General features: G+C 35.7%; 1 protein-coding gene across 2 annotated transcripts; it reads left to right on the top strand.

Moving 5' to 3' along the window:
* Positions 1–10380: 10380 nt before the first annotated feature.
* On the top strand, positions 10381–17585 carry LOC141672264 (inactive poly [ADP-ribose] polymerase RCD1-like). Of its 2 annotated transcripts, none has more exons than XM_074478824.1 (7): positions 10381–10513; positions 12628–13869; positions 14435–14676; positions 14948–15048; positions 15618–15782; positions 15890–15985; positions 17273–17585. In XM_074478824.1, the coding sequence occupies exons 2-7, from the start codon at positions 12758–12760 to the stop codon at positions 17315–17317; spliced, it is 1761 nt and encodes a 586-aa protein (XP_074334925.1). In that variant the 5' UTR covers positions 10381–10513; positions 12628–12757; the 3' UTR covers positions 17318–17585. The 2 variants fall into 2 exon arrangements, with proteins under 2 accessions (XP_074334925.1, XP_074334926.1); XM_074478825.1 differs by lacking the exon at positions 10381–10513 and adding an exon at positions 12314–12392.
* Positions 17586–21145: the final 3560 nt, after the last annotated feature.

The following is a 21145-nucleotide window of genomic DNA, read 5'->3' as shown; positions in this document are numbered from 1 at the left end:
GATGAAGAATCAGTTACTGGATTATGGCTTAGAATTTTCTAAAATCCCTATTTACTGTGATAATCAAAGTGCTATTGCTATGACAGGTAATCCAGTTCAACACTCAATGACAAAGTACATCAGCATTAGGTACCATTTCATAAGGGAACATGTGGATGAAGGTACAGTGGAATTGCATTTTGTTCCAACAGATCAACAGCTAGCAGATATCTTCACAAAACCATTATGTGAAGCTACTTTTATAAGATTGGTAAATGAACTTGGAATGGTTTCAGGTTCTTTCTCTAAATCTGCTTAGTTTTTGTTCTCATGCATCAGACTTTATGATCAGTGTTTACAAATTGTATTATCTATATATAATTTGTGCTTAATTTGAAAATTCATTAAATACTGATTGTTATCTGATGTGGATTTATATACTCTTATAAGTGTTTTGAATTATCTGTGATTATTCAATCTAATAGGGATAACTGTGCTAGATGCTGACCTAGTAGTCTTTAATATACTAGAAATCCCATGTTTGAATTAGTTGTTTATGTGGAAACTCATTAACACAAGCAGATTCTGATATTGAGCTTAGTCAAGTTTACTTTGTGTATCTTATTACTAAGTCACAAACTAGATTCTTGTTTCTTATCTGTCATATTCTGATGTCAGTAAATCTTAAGAATGAACTAAGTGCTGATAAGCCTCACTTATCAAAAGAAAAGAAAAGAAAAAAAAAAGAATAAAAGTCAGGTACTCCTTTGAGATCTAGAGTAAAAATGTGGAAGGGAAGACCCAAGTGCATTGCTGGTATTAAGTAATATGCATTAGAAAAGCAAAAAAAATTCTTGGTGACTTTTCACACTCTATGATTACTGGAGAAATACTCTGATAACAGCATAAATTCTAATAAGCAGTCGTGACTCACTTACACTGAGAAGCCACTGTAAAAAGGAATTTCAAAAGATGCATAAAATGAGCACAAACAGTTGAGGTGGACTCTTACATAAATTTGTTCCATAGTAGACTTCATGACTGATGACAGATTTTAAGCATTTTTCTGAGTTATGCCTTATTTCTAAGATGTACTGAAGTTTATTAGACTTTAATCTTTATCTGATATTTTGTTGAATGCGCACACTTTCACTCCATATATGAATAATGAAAATTACTATGGTGATTAAGTTGTTTTTGACAAACAGTTAAGTGTCATTTGCATAAATTCTAAGGACAAGTTCTGATGGAAGTTCTGATGATTAAACTCTGAAGAAAACAAGTCAGTATTTGTATGAAGAATCACAGAAAAAGATATTCACTTTTTAAGTATATAAGCCATGTTCTGATGACTGTTAAAATATGATATAAGTTAAGTTATGATATTAAATCCTGATGGAATCTTTGATGCTTACGTGGCATTTTTTTACTTGACTTATTTGTGGTAAAATCTGAAACAGTCATATTTAAATCAGAATAATTTTGGGTGAGATAAAAACAGTCATAATCATTATGGGTTAGTGGTTAAAGTGTATGTCTTGAAAAACTGCATGTGCACGATAATTATTGCCTATTTTACGTGCCCATTAACTCCTGCTCTAAACTGTTTATTGACTGTTCACATGATGCCAGGTGTAAAGTGTATCCCATGCTTCAAAAATATAATTGTTGAGTGGAGAAAGTATATATATGGGAGTTAACAGATTTTCTAATCTTTTACTTACTTTTCTATTTTTCATCTCTCTTATTCTCTCTCTCTCTCTAATATTCTCTGAAGCATTTTCTTTCAGGACTTTTAACAAACACTTTGCAAACACTCTCTTTCTCACTTAATTTCTTACAGAGATGGCACCAAAAGACGTAATTTTCAATGGAGATAAGTTTGTTCCTAACAACTACTCCGCCATTCTTAGCAAGGCTGAAACTCCATCGGAACTTCACTTCATTCAGGATTTTCTCGCTAATTCTGATATTGGGTATGCTTTAACCCAACCTGAAGTAATCTCTGGAACCCAAGTGCTGGAGTTTTGGAGAAGTGGAGTATATGATGATGGTGGTGCTCAAGGGACCCCAAGTATAATCTTTACAACAGGGGAGGATGAGGAAGTCGTAACATTGGCTACAGTACGCCAAGCACTGCAGTTGCCTGAAAATAAAGCCTATACAATTGTTGAGGAGCCTATTCTTCAAAATATGATGGCCAGTCTGGGGTATGAAAAGACATTGGCAAAGCTGGGTCAATTGAAGAGACCTTACATAAGGAGGGATGGAGTTTCTTATTTGACTGCATCACCAAGGCTTTTGCAAACAAATGTTCTAACTTTGATGCAATCCCCATATTCAGTCAACAAATTGGGTATGCTCTCATTAATCAAACTGATTTTGATTATGCAAGTGTTGTCTTAAGTTTCATTGGGGATAGGATGACAGAAGACAGAAATACTGTTTATTTTGCTAGATTCTGTCAGCTTATTTATAGTTTTTGTTGTGATGACAAGCCCCAATCAGCTAATGAATTAATTCCATCATTCAGACTAGCTAAAAGAGCTTTTAATGACTTATTATATACTGATAATAAGAATGATGTGTTAAGACCCCTCCGAATTCCTTTATCAGTCAAACAAGCCTTAATAACCTATGATCCAGTTAAATACAATGCACTATATCCTGATGTCCAACCATCAGAACCTCAATCATCAGCACCTACCACCTCTACACAAACACATCAGACTTCTCAACCATCAGCACAAATAACCAGACCTTTATCTTCCAAACCTTCTAAGAGGACAAAGTCTGTTCCTCAACCTCCACAAAAGAGAAGGAAGATGATTCTCAGAGATGAGTCTGAGAGTGAAGAGGAAACAATTGAAGCACAGGTTCATGCATCTGAACCTGTGATAATTGAAGCTGAGAATGTTACTTCTCAGAAAGAAACAGCAGCTCAAAGTTCTGATACTTTGAAAAGGAAATTTGTAAATTCTGATGCTGCTGAAGCAACTCCTTCGTTGGCAAGGAGATTAAAGAAAATGAAGGCTAGGAGGTATTTGGCTAAGGCTATATCAGAAGATACTGAAGAAGCTGAGGAAGGGGATCAGGAATCTCTGATCTCACAAGAACCAATTATCATTAAGCCCTTCCAGCTCAAGCCAAAGACACTGCTAATGACACAGTTGTTACCCCTCATGTCTCTCCTATTAAAGCTACAGATGATGCTAAAGAACAAACTGACAATTCTGAAATAGATATTCATAATTTGAATATACTTGAAGTTCTTTATCTGGAAGCTCCATCTACATCAAAGACACCAGCTCTGGAGATAAATTCTGTTGATCAGAATTTAGATGATGTTATTCCTGAATCTCCAGTTGCTTCACACGCTATTGAGCTATCAGAACATAATGAGTCTTCCTCAAGTTCTGATGACAGTGTTTCTGTTGAGACTTCAGTACCTACTCTGGGCAAGGAAGAATTGGTGAAGAAATTTGTTGAAAAGGAAGCACCTATTCCTTAGGAGGATACTCACAGAGGTGTTGAGTGGACCAAGAAGTGGAATGAATCAGATTTTATTCCATGTTTCAAAGTTCTGACAGAGAATATTACAAAAGCTGATGAGTTGCTCACAAATGATGATTTCAAGACACAACTCAAGATCACAACTTTGTCTACTAAACATCTTCAAGGTCTACATACTTCTACTCATGAAAAGGTTGATACACTTAAAGAAAAAGCTGATAAGCTAGATCTACAGATCAAGCTTGACAAGAACAGGTATATCAGACCTATTTCTGAGAAAGTTGCAGCCATTGAGAAAAGTCAAGAGAAGCAACAGGATCAAATTGCTGAGGTCCTAGCTAATCAAGCTTCTCAGAAAGCTCAATTGGATGAAATCCAATCTTCAGTTGAACTTCTTCTTTCTCTCTTACTTCCTGATGATGCCAAAAAGGGGGAGAAGGTAGAATGCTCACCTACTCAAGAACTGAAGAAAAAGGATGATAAAGGTGATGATCAGGGAAACTCTGAAAAGAGCAGAGGTCAAAGAAAAGTCCAAGGAAAATCTTCTATTCAGAACAAGTCAAGTTCTGATGTTGTGAATGCTCAAAGACTGAAGTCAAGTGGTGATAAGCAAAGTCTGATGTCAAGTTCTGATATTCTGATTTAGTCAGGATCTGAAGACTCTCAGAAGTTTTTGCAAACTCTGAAGTTAAAGGGGAAGCAGACTAATGTTTATTATAAAGATCCTAAAATCCACACACTTGATGAGGAGATAGCAAGAAGATTATTTCTGAAACATAATCCAGGAATAGATTTAGAAACTCTCAAGGAGGAAGAAGCTAGATTTGCTGCTGAGAAGACAAATCCTAAGTCTAAGCTTCTGATGCAAAGAAACCTCCAAGGCCTAAGGAAAAAGGCATTGTGATCAAGGAAAAGTCAAATTCTGAAACTTCAAAGTTCAAGACTAGATCACAGACTGAGAGTGATCCCAAAGACAAAGGGAAAGGAAAAGTTGATGAACCAACCAAGTCACTGGACTTGAAAACTTCTCAAGATCTGATGAAACCAGTGTGTAAAATGGTTCAAGTAACTGATGATAGTCTTGTTGAAGATGAGACTGTTCAAATTCTGAAAAGAAGAAAGATAAATAAAGATTCTAAAACAACCTCTGACACTGCTCAAGTTATTATTCAGAATAAAGGACAGGAAGGTACAGAAGAAACAACAAATTCTGATCAAGCTATCAAGACATCAACTACTGACAATGCTCAAGTTGATTTGGGTAAAATGACAATTGCTGATAAGAAGAAGCTGTTATGGAAGAAAGCTACTCCAGTTGAACCAAAATCCAATCTTGTGATTAATCAACTCGCTACATTTGGGTTGAGAGCCAAACAACCTAGAGATAAAGTTGGATTAGGTTCTGACGAAGAGAAGATTCAAATAGGAGTGGAGGTTACTCTAAGAGATCCTTTCATATTGACAGACAAACCATATGAACAAATCAAATAAAGGCACCTTGACAAGGTGTTGTCTGCTCAAGTTGTGATAGATGCTCATGATAAGAAGAATCTAAAAGAGAAATTGATCTTATTTCTCAATAATGGAAGGACTTATAGATTAGCTGATACTGATGTACTAAAGAAGTCAATCAGAGAAATTTAACATATTCACTATCTTCTGGAAGTAAAATCTGATGTTACAAGAAGATGGTCAAAATACATTTTGAAGGCTATAAGAGATCTATTCATAATCTCTGGTACAAAGACTTCTCATTATAGTCCAATGATTACTGAAGGTGATGGAAGAGAAATTCCTATGCTGAAGAATTCTGCTAAGGTGGAAGTTATTCTGAAAGGAAGATGCTTATGTTATAATGAAAACTCTTCACATCCTAAGGTTATTAGACTTGGTGATGGACTTGAAAGAACATCCATTCAAGCTCTCAGAACAGTCATTTATCAAATTGGTGATAGTAAAGAAGAAGAACTGATGCAGGTCAAAGCACAGTTAGCTGAAGTTCTGAAGAAAGCTGAAGATAATCTGATAAATGATTTTGTTAAGAATCATTATGGATTCAGATTGATTCGGTGATGTTGGTAAAGCTGGATGTTTTGTAAGTTGTAATTAATAGTCTTATTAAACTCTTATTGCATTTGAACTTAAATGTTTTTGACATCATCAAATCTATTAACTTGTACATTCTTGCATAATTTACAAGTTGGGGGAGATTGTTGGATATATTTGAGATGTCAGGTCTAATATGTTTCATGTTTAGTTTTCAGATCTTAACTAACAGGAAATATCAGTTCTTACTGGAATCAGGACTTACTGGAAGTCAGGACTTAAGGATATCAGCACTTAGATTATCAGAAGATAATATTAGAAGATGGATATCAGAACTTAAGTACTGGAGAACTAACAGTTAAGGAAGGAAGCTGAGTTACAGGAAAGAAGATCGAGACTAATACAAGAAGAAGATATGCAAGGAAAGAGTCAGAGGACTAAAAGAATTATATAAGATATCTGATTGATATATTTTAGGAGACAAAATTATATTCCATATCAATTAGAAGTTATCTTGTAACTGTGTGTCTATATAAACACAGACATAGGTTTACTCTATAAGAGTTACGATCATCGAGAAGATCATACATTATAACCTAGCAGCTCTCGTGATATTTGTTCATCACGGAGAGAGAACAACTCCATTGTAACAGAGTTTATTATATCGAATACATCTGTTTTCTATTACTTGTGTTTTAAATCGATTTGATTATATTCTACACTGTATTCAACCCCCTTCTACAGTGTTGTGTGACCTAACACGGGCTACTAAAATCACGTCTCAATTATGCCCCCCAGTCTCCATCCTTCCACTCAACGACCATAAACTTCTTGTTCCAATTATGGTTTGAGTCATTGAGGGGACTGGTGTTCACCATTTAAGGAACGTGGGCTCGGTGTTGGATCACTACCCAACCAGGCCGAATCATAGGAGACGCATTTTTCATGAAGAGACTACGTAACATTGTCACACTCAAAGGGATGCCTAAGTCATGGCATCTCACTATAAATAGAATGATGAAAGACCACCCGTTAGGGTAGAGCTGGCATGGATATATCTTGAGTTTGGCTAGAAGCCTCGGAATAAAGGGGTGCAGGGGGAACCTTAGCCCGGAATTAAAGGCCGCCTTGAACACAAACAGCCTTTGGTGGCAAAGGTTACAAGCCCTCTCACTTGGCTTAGCTCTACGAACCCTCAAGCAGTCGGGCCAGGAGTAAGTCGACTTAATCACCTCGATGTCCTTCTCACGAAGCATACTTCGGTGATGGAATGCATCAAAATGGACGGTACTCGGGTACTCGTCCGCCCTCTCATCCAACATACTCTTCAAACTGTTCGAACAATGATTAATTGAGAAGGGGGAGACAAGAGCTATACCTTGGAGTGAGCGAAGAGTAGCCCTCTTATGCATAGCTTCCTTCTCGGAGAAAGAAGACTTGGCAGGGCCTTATCCGCCTGACATTCTTGGAGAACTTGAAGAAAGTTAAGAGCTTGAGAGAATTTGAGAATTTGAGAAGTTGAGAAATGAAGGTGTGAATGAAAATGAGCACTTCTCATCTTCTTTTATAGGAAAAAGGTCACCTGCTACATCAGGTCGTAAGTCTGCCTGGATCGCGCTAGCAGGTACCTCGCTAAAAGAACACCGAAAATGGTGAAGAAGAGCGATCAAAAGGCAAGAAAGGACGACATAATAAAAGAGAAAAGTGATACAGGACATCGCTTATCGTATTAGTCTTCCAAAAAAAGCCTGGCTGAAACCAAATACAAGTCATTAGTCTTAACTGAAGGACGATTATGTTAATCACCATCATCAACAAAATTAGTGAAGATTAAGATAAGATTAGCTTTCCAGCTAAACTCACGAGTACGAGAACAAAACATTATCCTCCGTATCAGAGCCATGACGGCCACAACTTCCATGCGGGGAAGCTCCGGCCGACCAGGCAACAAATAGAGGCCTTTTGGCCTACCAGGAGCCTCCGTATCAGAGCTATGACGGCCACAACTTCCATGCGGGGAAGCTCCGGCCGACCAAGCAAAAAATGGAGGCCTTTTGGCCTACCAGGAGCCTCTGTAGCAGAGCCATGACGGCCACAACTTGCCTCCGTAGTGGCCTTGGCCTACCAGCCAACAAATTGAGGCCTTTCAGCGAAATTCCTGTAGGAGAGCTATGAGGCCTTCAAAAGTTATTCCGGAGACCCTCTTGAGAGGTCCTTAGGAAATTTCTCAAAAACGATAACTCTCAGCAGAACCTAGTTTCGTGAAGACTAGAACGTTTATGAGAACGAGTTGGTTGAAGTGTATAACATCCAACAAGAGAAGTTTGGATTAGTTTAATGAAGTATAAGACTTCCTATAAGGGAAAGTTCAGTAGAACACAGAGTGTTCAGCAAGAACGAGTATAGAACATCCACCGGGATGAGTACAGAACGTTCGCTGAAACAGCCATAGCAGAGCCCTGAGGAACTCAAAGCAACCATAAAATTAATTCCATGGACAACCAAGAGTAACAAGGACATAAAAAGGTATGTAGAAATCTTGAACTCCTAGTGAGAAGCTCAAAAAAAAAGTGAGGGGCAGGAACCCTTGGGCAACCACCTCCAGGCCAACCAAGAAGTGGCCGACCAGGAGGGTCTCCTCCAAACTGGCCGAGAAGCCCACAATTGGGGGCATGAGGCCAAGCAGAGCCTCCTGCCCCAGGAGGTTCTGCTCGACCCCGATGCCCCCCCTCGAAAATTTTGAAAAATTTCGAAAAAATGGAAAAAAAAATCAGAAAAATTTTATTTTTTTAAATTTTCAGGATTCTAAGATTAAGCCCATATTAGGGCCGATTAGTGAAATTAAGCCCATATTAGGGCTGATTAGTGTATATTAAGCGTAATTAACCCAAATTAGGGATAATTAGTGATTTGTATGATGAAATTAGCCCAGATTAGGGCCGTTTAACCCATTCACTCTTATAATTAGTGTGAATTAAGGATAATTAGTGTCTTATACATACTGATTAGTCTTAATTAGCCCTGATTAGGGCAAATTAGCCTCGATTAAGGTCAATTAGTGCATTATAGCTTAAAATTAGGCTCTTTGAAGCCTAATTAGCAACTTGTACATGGAAATTAGCCCCGATTAGGGTCGATTAGCCCCGATTAGGGCCAATTAGCAGCCTTCACCCTATAATTAACCTTGACGAAGGTTAAGGGGTAATAAACGCTCGCTTTATAGTCCCGATTAGGATCGTTTAGTGTTGAACACCATTCAAATAGCCCCTACGAGGGCCTTAATTATGTATGCTCACACTAATAAGCCGTTGTAAACGTGTAGGTCGCTCCACACTTTACGATAACGGGACGATACCCATGAAGGGCCGATACCCATGAAGGGCCGATACCCATGAAGGGTCGATACCCGAGAAGGGCCAAAAGTACCCCGAGTCACGAATAGACCATTATAACTTCCACGAAAACTCGAGCAGTATTCACGGAAGTTGGGGGGGCAAATGATATGGATAGAAAATACATCCTAAAGACACATTAAATGTCGCATTAATTACACTTGGGCTTCTTGTCTGAAAAGTCCAACACAGACCTGTTTGGTCCAAGCTTCATAGCAGGCTTGTCTGGTCCGAAGCTTCGTAACATGCCCATGACGACCCAAACAGTCAAGGCCTACCAGCGGAGGTCGTCCAAGTCCACGAACATGAGCTGATCACGGACTAGGCCCAATACGGCTGAAAGAGCAGAGACATGTGTTCTAAACGGACTCGAAGTCCTACACAGAAGGTTCTGGAACTCCTTCCTCAATAGGACTCCTAATCACCATCTAAGTTGGAGACTTGTCCACTAAGTCTCCCAACAGAAGTCTAACCCCAGACTCAAATCTATATAAAGGGCTCTACCCCTCAACCTAGAACTACGTTTTTGGCTTGATTCTCTACAACACAGAGATACGCAGGCATCTTGCAAGGACCGATAGTCCCGAACACAAGAGCAACCATTAAAGCTCGAAGCTCACCGACCCTAGCATTAAATACTAAAGTACTCAGGTTTTTATTCCACAAATATAATTTATCAAAAATATTTAAACATAATATTTTTTTATATTTATTTATTCAAATTATATTATATTACTTTATGATATAAAATAAAACAGGCAAGTTAGATTAGACTATGAAGTAACACATACCTTTAGTGAATTGCAAACAACATTCCTGCATCTGTTGAATCGATGAAGAACATCAGGGACACATCAACCCAAGTATAGAGAAGGAAATTTGACAGATAGGGCATCATGTACCTATACACATTTCAAACCAAAATCACATCATGTACCAATCAATATTTCATACAAGAACTGCTGTGTATGGATGAAACTATGTAAGTTAGAAAAAACTTTACTTTTATGAATTGGGTACATAAAAAAATTCTTTGTCCACAGTTTTGTCATCTATGTGACTCTTATACTTTGCAAACATGGACCGAAAACACAACTAAGTCGGTTTATAAATATTGTGCACAATCTTGTAAACTATTAAGTTTCTACACTACTCATTTTACAAAATAAAAATATTTCAATAATGGATAGTTTTCATCTGTAACTAGGTAATTACATAGCTAAAGTACAACATATTTATCACCAAATAATGAATATTACACACTTAATTAAACTTATTAAAGTTAATTAAATAATATTTGAAATTTTAAAATCAATAAAATCACTTCAGAGAGAATGTTTAAACTGAATGGGACGGAGGGTGTAAAGAAGAACCAAAAAAACTGACCAAAGGTCAAAAAGGTAAAATCACAAACATTTATTCACAATAACGAAACCGAAAAAATAAAATTAAAAAATTAAAAACCGAAAAAAAGAAAGGCGGTGGCCTTGGTAAAAGGGGTACAATTGATATTAGAAGCCTAGGGTTTTCAACTATTTTCCCCAAAATAATACACACAGCAAGAGGCAGACCAGCATATCGAAGTAAGATCTTCTGCTATTCAACTTCACGCTTCAATTTCTCTATGCAACTCTCACTTTTTATTCATATTTATACGTTTATGAATAAATTTACTTGTTTTTTATGCATGTTTTTTAATTAATTGTTGATTTCATGAGTTTTTAAGTGTTTTTATTGGATTTTAGAGGCTTACGTGTTGTTTTATAGTGATTGAATTTGTAGATCTGTGTTTTTTGTGTTTTTACTTTAAATTTGCTGTGGAGAAAGTTTCGGTGATTTTGATTCTCAATTCGTTGACATTGCTTAGTGAATTTTGGTTAATTGTGCGTTGAAAATGATTTTTCTGATTGTTTTTGTTGTGGAATTATCGATTGTTATATGTTTTTTTGTATGTATGTGGTTGAAGTTCGGAGTACGTGTTTACGGAGTGTTTTGATTGGTAGTTAGAAGATACATGAGTTTTCTCTGTTTTTGAATTCCTGTTTCCCCGGAATTTTTGTGAGTAGAGTTGCTTGAGTTTTAACGTTATGTGAATTGGTGATTCGATCGATAAGAGCTATGAATTTTGTTTTATTCGGTTTTGTGCATGTTTGTTACCTCATTATTACGATTTAATAGTCCATTCTTTTGTCAAACCTATTGTATATTCTGTATCGCTAAACGACAACCTCTTTTTAGAAGCGTATTGATTCACCATTTATTCAAGTAAACGTGTACAAACCTGTTGTATATTCTGTATCGCTAAACGACAACCTCTTTTTAGAAGCGTATTGATTTTACCATTTATTCAAGTAAACGTGTACATGTACAATAGGTTGTCGTGTTCAATACTGTTTTGCTTCCTGGCAGTTTGGACCTTGTATAATATATTTGGGTAACATGTCAAAGTGAATAGTCTCTACGTAATATATGGAAGCATTGCATTTTTTTTTTGTGATGGAAACATATAGATAATATTATGGTGTATAATAAATGATGTCCTAACATGGAATATGTGAAACAGATATTACATGGAAAATTAATATTTATTAGTTCCTATTTCTAATATACAACTTTTAAAAATTAGCCATTAAATACCGACATTTATAGCATAATATGCAATACTATAATCTCAAACCAACACGCGCACACACACACGTTTTTTGGAGATTAACAAATCAGTAGCTTAACTAAGAGTTGTAATAACTTAAGTAGTAAAAATTATTACTAATTAAGTAAGCTATGTACTCGGGAGAGACGTACTTCATATCCGAGAGGTTACTGATGCGGCATAGTGACCACAAGCGAAGAGGTTGGATCAGTTACATGGAGATTTCACTCCTCTCCCCCTATTTTTTTCAGTTTCCAGTTTGAATTTAATTATTAACGATGCACTTGCTCTGTTACCCCATCTTTTTAGTTTTAGCCCAAAACATGTAAAATTATAACTGTGTTATATCGTCAACCTAGCAGCTCTGTCTAGTTCCCGCAGAATTGCAATATTTTTATATTAGAACCTTTTTGTAAACTTTCAAGACATTTATGGCACTTTAGATGAGTGACTTCGGCCACATTGGAAGTTGGGAAACTAAGCACGGCTAAAATCTTGTTTCTTTTAAAATGTGATTATTTTCAATAAAGTATCTTTGACCTCAAAATACTTTTAAGATTTTAACTGAGCACCAGCATCGTGTTGCTTCCTATTTGAGTAGGTAGAGTATATACACACACACATCAGTCACTCGCCCGTAGACATCCTTCAAACCAGAATTTGAACTTGCAACCTCTGCTTGATTTCCTCTTAGTTGAACAAACTTTGATTTATGCTTGTACACATTGTGTAGTTTGTTTTGTACGTTCAAAAGTAAAAGCAAGACGTGTAGGCGGATCAACTCATCAGATTCAAAAGTACAAGCAAGACGTGTAGGTGGATCAACTCATCAGATTTCATTTTATAACAGCCTCTTTTCATTCACATCTAGAAAACTGTAACTGTAATTGATTTAGACTTCTGTATGTTGTACCTCAAATATATTATAGGATATGCCATTAAGTATTATGTCATATGTGGTTTTTAAGTATTCAAAAGAGTTTCTGCGGTACTCTTTGTTGTCTCTGACTGCTTTGTATAGCTTTTAAAGTGGTTCCAATTGCTCAGGATTTCTTTACTAAAATGGCATCCACCATGGCACTCCTTTAAACAAAAGGCAAAACTGAGGCCTACAGTGTCGTCGTATTTGAACACTTGACTTTCAATCTGTTTAAAAGGGTAGTATTTGCAAGTAAAAATGGATCCAAAGTTCGCAAAGGTATTGGATAGCGGGAAAATTTGGAATGAATTGAAAAGGAAGAGGGCACTTCAAAGTAAGCTGTATAATCCAAGAGCAGTTATCGGCACTAATAAAGCAGCCCCGCCTGTTATTGAGTCTTCAGTCAACAAGATCGACAAGATCAGTAAGCGGAGAAAGCTGGACACATCGAAATCCCAACATGATTGGTGCAGTTCGCAATCAAAAAGTTCCCTACTGAGGTATTATTCAAATTTAAAAAGGAGTGCTCCTCCAGCACGCTTGATGTGTTACCAAAAAGGTGAATGGATGAATCTTCCACAGGATGCTGTAACTTCGATTAAAAAGGACTTCCAGATGAGGAAAGCAGCATCTGAGGTGGAGCTTGAGGGGAAAATGTTTTTAATAGACTTTCTGCACATGATGAAAGTGGATTTGGAGACCGGAACACAGCAGCCGATTGCCTGGATCGATGAAAGAAATACTTGCTTTTTCCCAGAAATATTCTCCAACCAAGATAAAAGTATTGGAAATGAGCAAGTTCATGGACACATAGTCCCGGATTCTCATGAGTCCAACAATTTCAAGCTTCAGCTTGAGATTGACATTAGTGGATGGGATGACTCGAAGCTGAAGGAATCCACCGGTGAATCAGATGATATAGTTAGGCAAGTTGAAGTTGTTAAAACGCCCACCTTAGATGCAGAAGCCGACAACAGTTGCATCAGAGTTTCTAATGAGGAAGTTTGTGAGGCTTTTGGTGAAAACCAGCAAGGTGAAAAGATGGTTCGGCCTGATCGTGGAAATATTGATTCCAATACTGTTCGGGAAATGATTCTCAAGGCTTTTAGCTTATTCAAGGTTGACAAACTTGAAGTATCTTGTGCTTCAGGTATTATAACCCAGGCCCGCTCAGAACTTTTCCAGAAGCTGGTCGAGATCATGGAAAAGTATCGTGGAGATGCAAATGTCAAATATGCCTGGCTTCCTATTTCTAAAGGTGAAATGTCTAGTGTCATGACCTATGGGATTGGTGAGTGTGAATTGTCGAAAATGAAGTCTTCATATGGCTCTGGTATTCTCCTTTTACCTGTAAATTGCGCTCGAAGCAGGTCAGTATATATGTCATCTATTAATCCATGATTTAGTTGATTAAAAATGACCTTATTGTTTGTAGTAAGACCACTAAGAATGCTCGGGAGACCACTAAAGGCTTTTTACCCAGTGAAGTGGTTAATTAGCAAAAAAACCAGTGAAGTGGTTTGTATAGCTTACTGAATGCTAATTGATATTGTTTCCTCACTCTGTATTTTTTTTTACAAATATATTTAAGATACCTTGAACTCTCTGTACTTCTAAATGAACTAGCATTTTGAGTTTCATGACAGTATGGGTGCGCTTATTACAACTTACACTTAGTTTTTGGGTGATGTAGTTTGGTTGAAAGTCCCACTCGCCCATATAACTGTATTTAGTTTCGTTGTACCAGTTATATGTTATAATGTTTTGAATTTGAGGCAATGAACTTTTTAATTGTTTTTTGCTTCTAGAGTATGTAGCGTATATCATTGCACAATGTAGTAATCCAGTACTTGCTCCCGGTTGATGCATTACTAACTGCATCTTCGATGTATTATTTGTTATATGCAGCCATTTATTTTTCTGATTTTTTTTCAGTGCAACTTACTGTGATGTTGACGAAAATGGGGTTCGATATGTTATTTTATGTCGTGTTATAATGGGGAACGTCGAGGTTGTTCATCCTGGATCCAAACAGGTGCATCCCAGTTGTGAGAGTTATGATACTGGGGTTGACGACCTTAATGATCCTCGACACTACATAGTGTGGGGTACAAAGAAGAATACTCATGTTTACCCACAATATGCTGTTAGTTTTAAGATTTCTTCTGATGCTGAAGGTAAGCGTTTAATTATTCGGCTTTTCTTTGTATTTCTTTTCTTTGGCTCAATGTAGCCACTGCATATGATTGTGTTGAACTATATAAATTTGTTACTTGTTTATCCATTGAAAGTTGCTAAAAATGTCAGATGGTTTGCTATAAAAAAGCTATTAGGAGCACATCTCAATTTTTGACAGTCTGGATGTTGTAAAATTATCACTGTCTGGTTGCTATTTTTTTGTTGGAATCTAACTGTTAAAACTCGATAGCTTTTTTGTTGCTTCCACAGGACACATGGGGGGAAATAGGAACAAGCTTGATCTCTCAGGACTCACTACTTGCCAAGGGCCTGAGGTTCAACTGCAATTTAATTCTGGTTCTCGTGATACGGTAAGTACGCGATTCCACCAAAGGCTGTGTGCTTGTCCAAATTTACGTCTATCATTTAGTTTTGTTGGTACTTGCAGGCCATTTTATGAATATTAAGAATATTAAGTGCAGAGCTGGTGAGTTAGGTATAGGATCTTATATATTCTTAGTCCCTGTTCTGTTATGGCAGCTACTTGGGCAACAATTTTGGGTTCTAGTGTATAAGTGATATACACAGTCCAGTGCCCAGAGAATTTTACATTACTGTAACTAGAACAGGCATTTCTACATTTATATTGGTTGCATTGGAATGATTGGGAATATTGCGAGCATTGTTTGTGTAGCATGGATAGAAGACTAATATGTCAGTATTTTATTTTTTTGGTTCCTTGTCTCGATCCTACAATTAAATGCATGTCCATGCATACTATTTATTTAGTTTGTACCAGAATAAGGTGCAGTGTTATCTCAGTATAGGTTTTGCCTATAATGCCCTAAGCTGGAGCATGGTTTTTCTTATAAATTTTTGTTTTGTTTGACAGTATTCACTCGACTATCTGATTATTGTCTACTAAAATGGTTGCTTTCAGGTTTCTGATCCAAAATCTCAAGGAATTGCTAAAGATATTGGTTCGAACTCAACAAAGAAGCCTAAATCTACATGGATGCCTTTCCCCATGCTGTTTAAAGCTATCTCAAACAGAATTAGCCCTAGCAATATGAACCTTGTCAGTAGTAATTACGAGTTATTCAGGGTATGGCTGTTGATGCAAGTTTAATGTATCTATATCCTTTTGTTTCATTTTTGAAATATCTCTTGCTAGTCTGTACTTGAATTCATATTTTTTTGATGCTGTTGCAGAGTAAGAAGATAAACCGGGATGATTTTGTGAAAAGGCTGAGGGTTATCGCTGGAGATGCATTGCTGAGGTCAGCAATTTTAAATCTGCAGAACCAGGTATTTTGATTATTGCAGCATTTATGAAATAGTGGTAAAAGACTTTGTTATATAAGATTTATCTACGGTCTGATTTTTTTGGTGCCCCAGTATACACTATACTGTCTGTTGCTAAATATTTGGATGCTAATTTCTTACCTAAACACGGTCAGGTTAATGCTATCAATGCATATCATGTTTAGACTGTTTAGTAACAAGTTTTAAGCATGTACTATGGAGGTGTTGTATGTTACTTGAGTGGAGAGTCCAGTAACACCTCAAGCAGATATATGTTCTAAAAGCCTTTCACCATCTACAAAACCTTTTCTTTGGTGTATCACTTGGAATTCTTATGTGCAATGTTAAATTTTATCTGGTTTGTGAAAACTGAAAAATGAGTGCTCCGACAATCATCTTTTAACCAGATTTTATTAAGGAAGTTGAGTTTCAAAGACAAGTTTAAATGTATTCCCTCCCTGCTCTGTTTCCTTGCATTTATTGAGCTACAGTGAAGTACTAGTTCAACAGCTGCTATCTGCATATACATTAGTTTTTTGTTTTAATTTATTCTGATTATATAGCTTCCTATTGCACTTCCTATTGCACACTTTTCTTTTCGAAGACAAGTTCCCGGGGGGGATACATTCAAACTTGCCCGCTCTGTTTCCTTGCATTTATTGAGCTACAGTGAAGTACTAGTTCAACAGCTGCTATCAGCATATACATTAGCTTTTTTTTTTAATTTAATCTGATTATATAGCTTCCTATTGCACTTCCTATTGCACACTTTTCTTTTCGAAGACAAGTTTGAATGTATCCCCCCCGTTCTGTTTCCTTGCTTTTATTGAGATACAGTGAAGTACTAGTTCAACGGCTGCTATCAATATATACATTAGCTTTTTATAATCTAATCTGATTGTATATCTTCCTATCACTTTTCTTTGCGAAGTAGCTGTGAGATGGTTGTTTATAAAACACTTAGTTTTTTTACAAATGGTATACATTTTTGTATCATTTTAAGGAAACAGTCTCTCTTCTCCTTTACAAGTGGTATGCGTAAGGTCTGCGTATAAGCCTTCAAATACCCTTTTTCGTGATGTGCTTGGTTTGGTTAGGTTATATTGGCAATATCATTTTTTTGACTTCTGCAGCAAGAAACAGATGTATGCCAACTTGTTGCTCTGTGATATATATTCGCTTACAGCTTCATTTTTCATGTTTGATGATATTAATATGTGATTTCTCTTGTTTTCAGCTTCTTTACCTTGTTCTATAAATGCCTAACTTTTTTATTGTGACGGGGTCCAGGATTGCTGTGTGACCGCTGAAGGCCGCTCCGGATCAGCTCTCTAGGACTTAACAGCTTTGTTCATCAGGGGAGGGTACTTGCATATATCATTGCTGTTGTCCTAAAAATGTGTCGACATGATAATGTGAATATTTAGATCCGTGGAGAACTCTAACTTTCTGGTTTTGATATGTTAAAGACGTCTGGTTTTGTTATGTTTCGCGCTTTTATGTTACTTCAACTTTTCCAACATTCACCTGGAACTTTGTTGGATGGATGCTACCGCATAATGACTGATTATAGACCTGTAGTATTGGATAATTTTCCTGTGTACATCATATTTGGCCATGGTCCTTTCTTTTAAAATTATAGCTTCTCCTAATGTCACTTGTCCTAAATATTCTGATCTTAATCAACTTCTAATGCTTTGACCCACTAGGACCTTTCAAACATGAAAAAAAATAAATTGCTGGATAAAAATAAATTGGGTAAATATTAAACATGAAAAAAATAAATTTGAACCCAACACTCTCAGGGTAGGGGCTGGTCAATTTTGAAATTGCTGGATGTTTTTTAATTTTTTATTTGATACCTTGCTTTCAATTAGTTGATTGGTCATATGTGTTAAAATGGTATTCCCTTTGTTTTTTAATATATAATGTTTGACTTTCTGACACACATGTTTAGGAGATTTGATTATATAGTTAAAATAATTTTTTTCGAAAAATTCTTTTTGTGAATAAAAGTTTTGATCTCATATTTTTATTAAAAAAAAGAATCTTAAAAATAATAATTCTTATTAAGTGGTCAACCCTCCTGCCAAAAAGTCAAACGTCATATATTAAAAAATAAAAAATAGAGGGAGTAGGACACAGCTAGTTTCAATTAGTCCTTTGAGTTGATCACTTTATTCCCCTTTTCTCTAAATACCATGGGAGAAGCAACCTCAATTTTCAATATGAGTTAATCGTAGTTTGCAAGATTCGGTGATTGGAGTTTCATTAAGTTATCATGTTTCCGCTGATATTGCTAAAAAATGTGCTAGAATTGCTTCTTATAAAGTCACATCGTCTTTTATCGTTGTTTTTCTTTTGATACATATCAGTGCTATGGTATAAATCCAGAGATGGAAGTTAATTTGTGTTGTGTCAACAAATTGAGCTGCATCTGTAAGGCATGTCTTAAGTATGTCCATGCCATATGAGTTGGTATACAATATGACTTGATCTCATTTAGTAAATTTTTGGCTCGGCCTCGAATATGATGTGGACATCTTTTAGGCAATGCTCAGAATCTTGTAAAATCAGATAGGCATGAGTAAAATGTATATAGATCATAGACAGAATTATGAAAATTAAGATGTGTGGATGTGGTTCATTATCAAAAATATATATAAATATAAATCATAGTCAGCTCAGGATTATTAAATATTGCCGGGCAGGTCTATACATGTAAGGTAACTTTTGTAAATTTCTTTTCTTGAGGCCAGGTGACTTTTGTAATTAGTAACGGAAAATAATTGGGATATCAATTGATATCTATATACTGTAATATAATACCCCGAACACAGTTATAACTTGTATTTTGGTATCACGACTGTCAAATCAATTAATTGATCAAACCCCGTTAAATTTAAATACTAATATAAATACTAATATAATGCATCATCCAGGTTCGAATACCACAGTAACAAATATTTATATTATTATTTATGAAGTAACCAATACGTTTTTAGGTTCAAATCCCGTCAACAACAAACATGTAGATTATTATTTATAAAAAAAATATTCAAAATCGAATCCCGCCAACAACAAAATTTTAATTATTATTTATGAATAAGGTAAATGGTTCATATCTAATCAATCATATACTATATTATTTGATCTCAACTTAAAATTATACACAATCAAATTATAAGTATTGAATATTAATGCTAGTAATTAGTTATTACATTAGAATTTTAATAAAATTATATAAACTATAGATAAAGATATATAAATATTAATGGGAATATCGCACGGATTTTAAGTTAGTAATTTTAAAGAATAAGATCAAATATCTATCCGAGTTTTTTCGTGTAAGCCTGATTTTTTAAAAAACTTTTACCAAAAGTACATTAAACTATCCAATTTTGAATGATGAGGAATGCAAGGCCTAGTAATTCCCAGGCCCGTTAAATATAAGCTTTTGATAGTTTATGAGTCAAGTTTGGAAGGTCCAATAGCCAATCTTGTTCTATTCCATAGCCCATTAAACTAGTGAAATCAAAAGTCTGTCGCATCTTCATTTTCAACTCACAGCTAAAAGTATGAAGATAATCTGCACATCAGGGGATTAGAAAATAGGTATCCCGGATACCACTTGGTCCCTAGATTCACATTTTTAAATTAATAATTTATTTATAAATGTATTTTAACTAAATTATGAATAAATATAATTTTGTATGTATTGTTATAGTTTAGATTTCTCAATCCATTTTTTAATTCGAAATTTTCAGAAATTTTCATAACCCCAACGACAAATGCCAGGTAACACAAGGTCGACTTTATCTATTCAAACAAGTAGATCAGGTTTACGAGTTCGATCCGGGTTTTAATCCAGCTCAGCATGTACTCGTTTAACTATATTAGTTTATAATTATGATCAAGCTCGGCTTATATACGAGCTCGAGTAGAGTCAAATTTTATTAAATAAATTTGAGTTCGAACTGCTCGTACAGCCAGACTCGAATTACAAAACAAGTCAAACTAGATACATCATGGTTCGAGTTACATGGTGACTCGAATTCCAACACTAGTCAAATTAAATATAGTAGGATTCGAGTTATATGACGACTCAACTTACGGTTCTAGACGGAGGAACTAGGGGGGACCGAAGGGAGCCCCGATCCCCGCCAACTGCGGAATAACCCCAAAATTTTAATATAAAATTTTAAAATTTACTATCAAAAATTTTTTTGCCCCCCTAGATTTAAAAAAAAAAATTTGAAATTGAGAATTGATTATACAAAATTTTATTGATTTTGTTAATTATTTCATTCAAAATAATATTGATTAGATGGAAATCATGAAATTTGTTCATCAATCTTAATAATTAATAAATAAACATATAAGATAAAGATAGTACAATTTGAAACAAAAAAAAAAGATACTTAAAACTAAAGTCTAAAAACAAAACATACTTGTTCAGTTGTTCTGCTCCGGTCCCAAAACCCCCAATACACATTATACATACAAGTTACAAAATTACAATCCCTAATATCATCTCTCTTTATCTACTCTACCTTTGCATCTAATCCGTAAATATGAGTAAGAGAAAAGAGATTACATCATATTTTCAACCCAAGAAGAAGCAAACAACTACTTGTGAAGATGAAGAACCTTCTGCCGCCTCAATTGAAGTCATTGGAGATGGAGTTGAGCCTCTGATTTTTGGTGGGATATACAGAAACTCCGAGCAAAATCCTCAAAATCCAGAGATTGTTAATGAAGGTATTGATTCTGAGAACACTGATGAAATTATTGATTTCAATTCGTTAATACGTGATCCTAGTTTGCGGAAACAAATTGAGACTTATCATCCAAATAAAAAAGATTTAATTAGGATAGCATACATTGATCTTGGCCCATATCAACCTGTGCAAGTTTATCTCTTTTTTGGTCCAGAAAATCATCCCCGTCGATTTCAAAAGAGTTGGTTTGATAAATTTCCTTGGTTAGAGTACTCCCAAAAAAAAGATGCAGCATATTGTTTTTATTGTTTTCTTTTTGCTAAAAATCCATTAGGAAGGTGTGGCTCGAATACTTTTACTGTCAAGGGGTTTAACAGTTGGACGAAAACAATGGTTCTAATTCAGCTCATTTTGTGAACGACATACTATCTTGATTCCAGAT

Source organism: Apium graveolens, chromosome 7 (assembly GCF_009905375.1).
Source record: "Apium graveolens cultivar Ventura chromosome 7, ASM990537v1, whole genome shotgun sequence".
Taxonomy (NCBI): Eukaryota; Viridiplantae; Streptophyta; class Magnoliopsida; order Apiales; family Apiaceae; genus Apium; species Apium graveolens.
This window is presented reverse-complemented; position numbering and strand designations above follow the sequence as displayed.

Excerpts from the sequence above, each read along its gene's own strand:
- LOC141672264 (XM_074478824.1), top strand. The coding sequence starts at position 12,758 with ATGGATCCAAAGTTCGCAAAGGTATTGGATAGCGGGAAAATTTGGAAT. Across the intron at positions 14,677-14,947 it reads GATTTCTTCTGATGCTGAAG|GACACATGGGGGGAAATAGG; the intron begins GTAAGCGTTTAA and ends TTGCTTCCACAG. Across the intron at positions 15,783-15,889 it reads GTAATTACGAGTTATTCAGG|AGTAAGAAGATAAACCGGGA; the intron begins GTATGGCTGTTG and ends ATGCTGTTGCAG.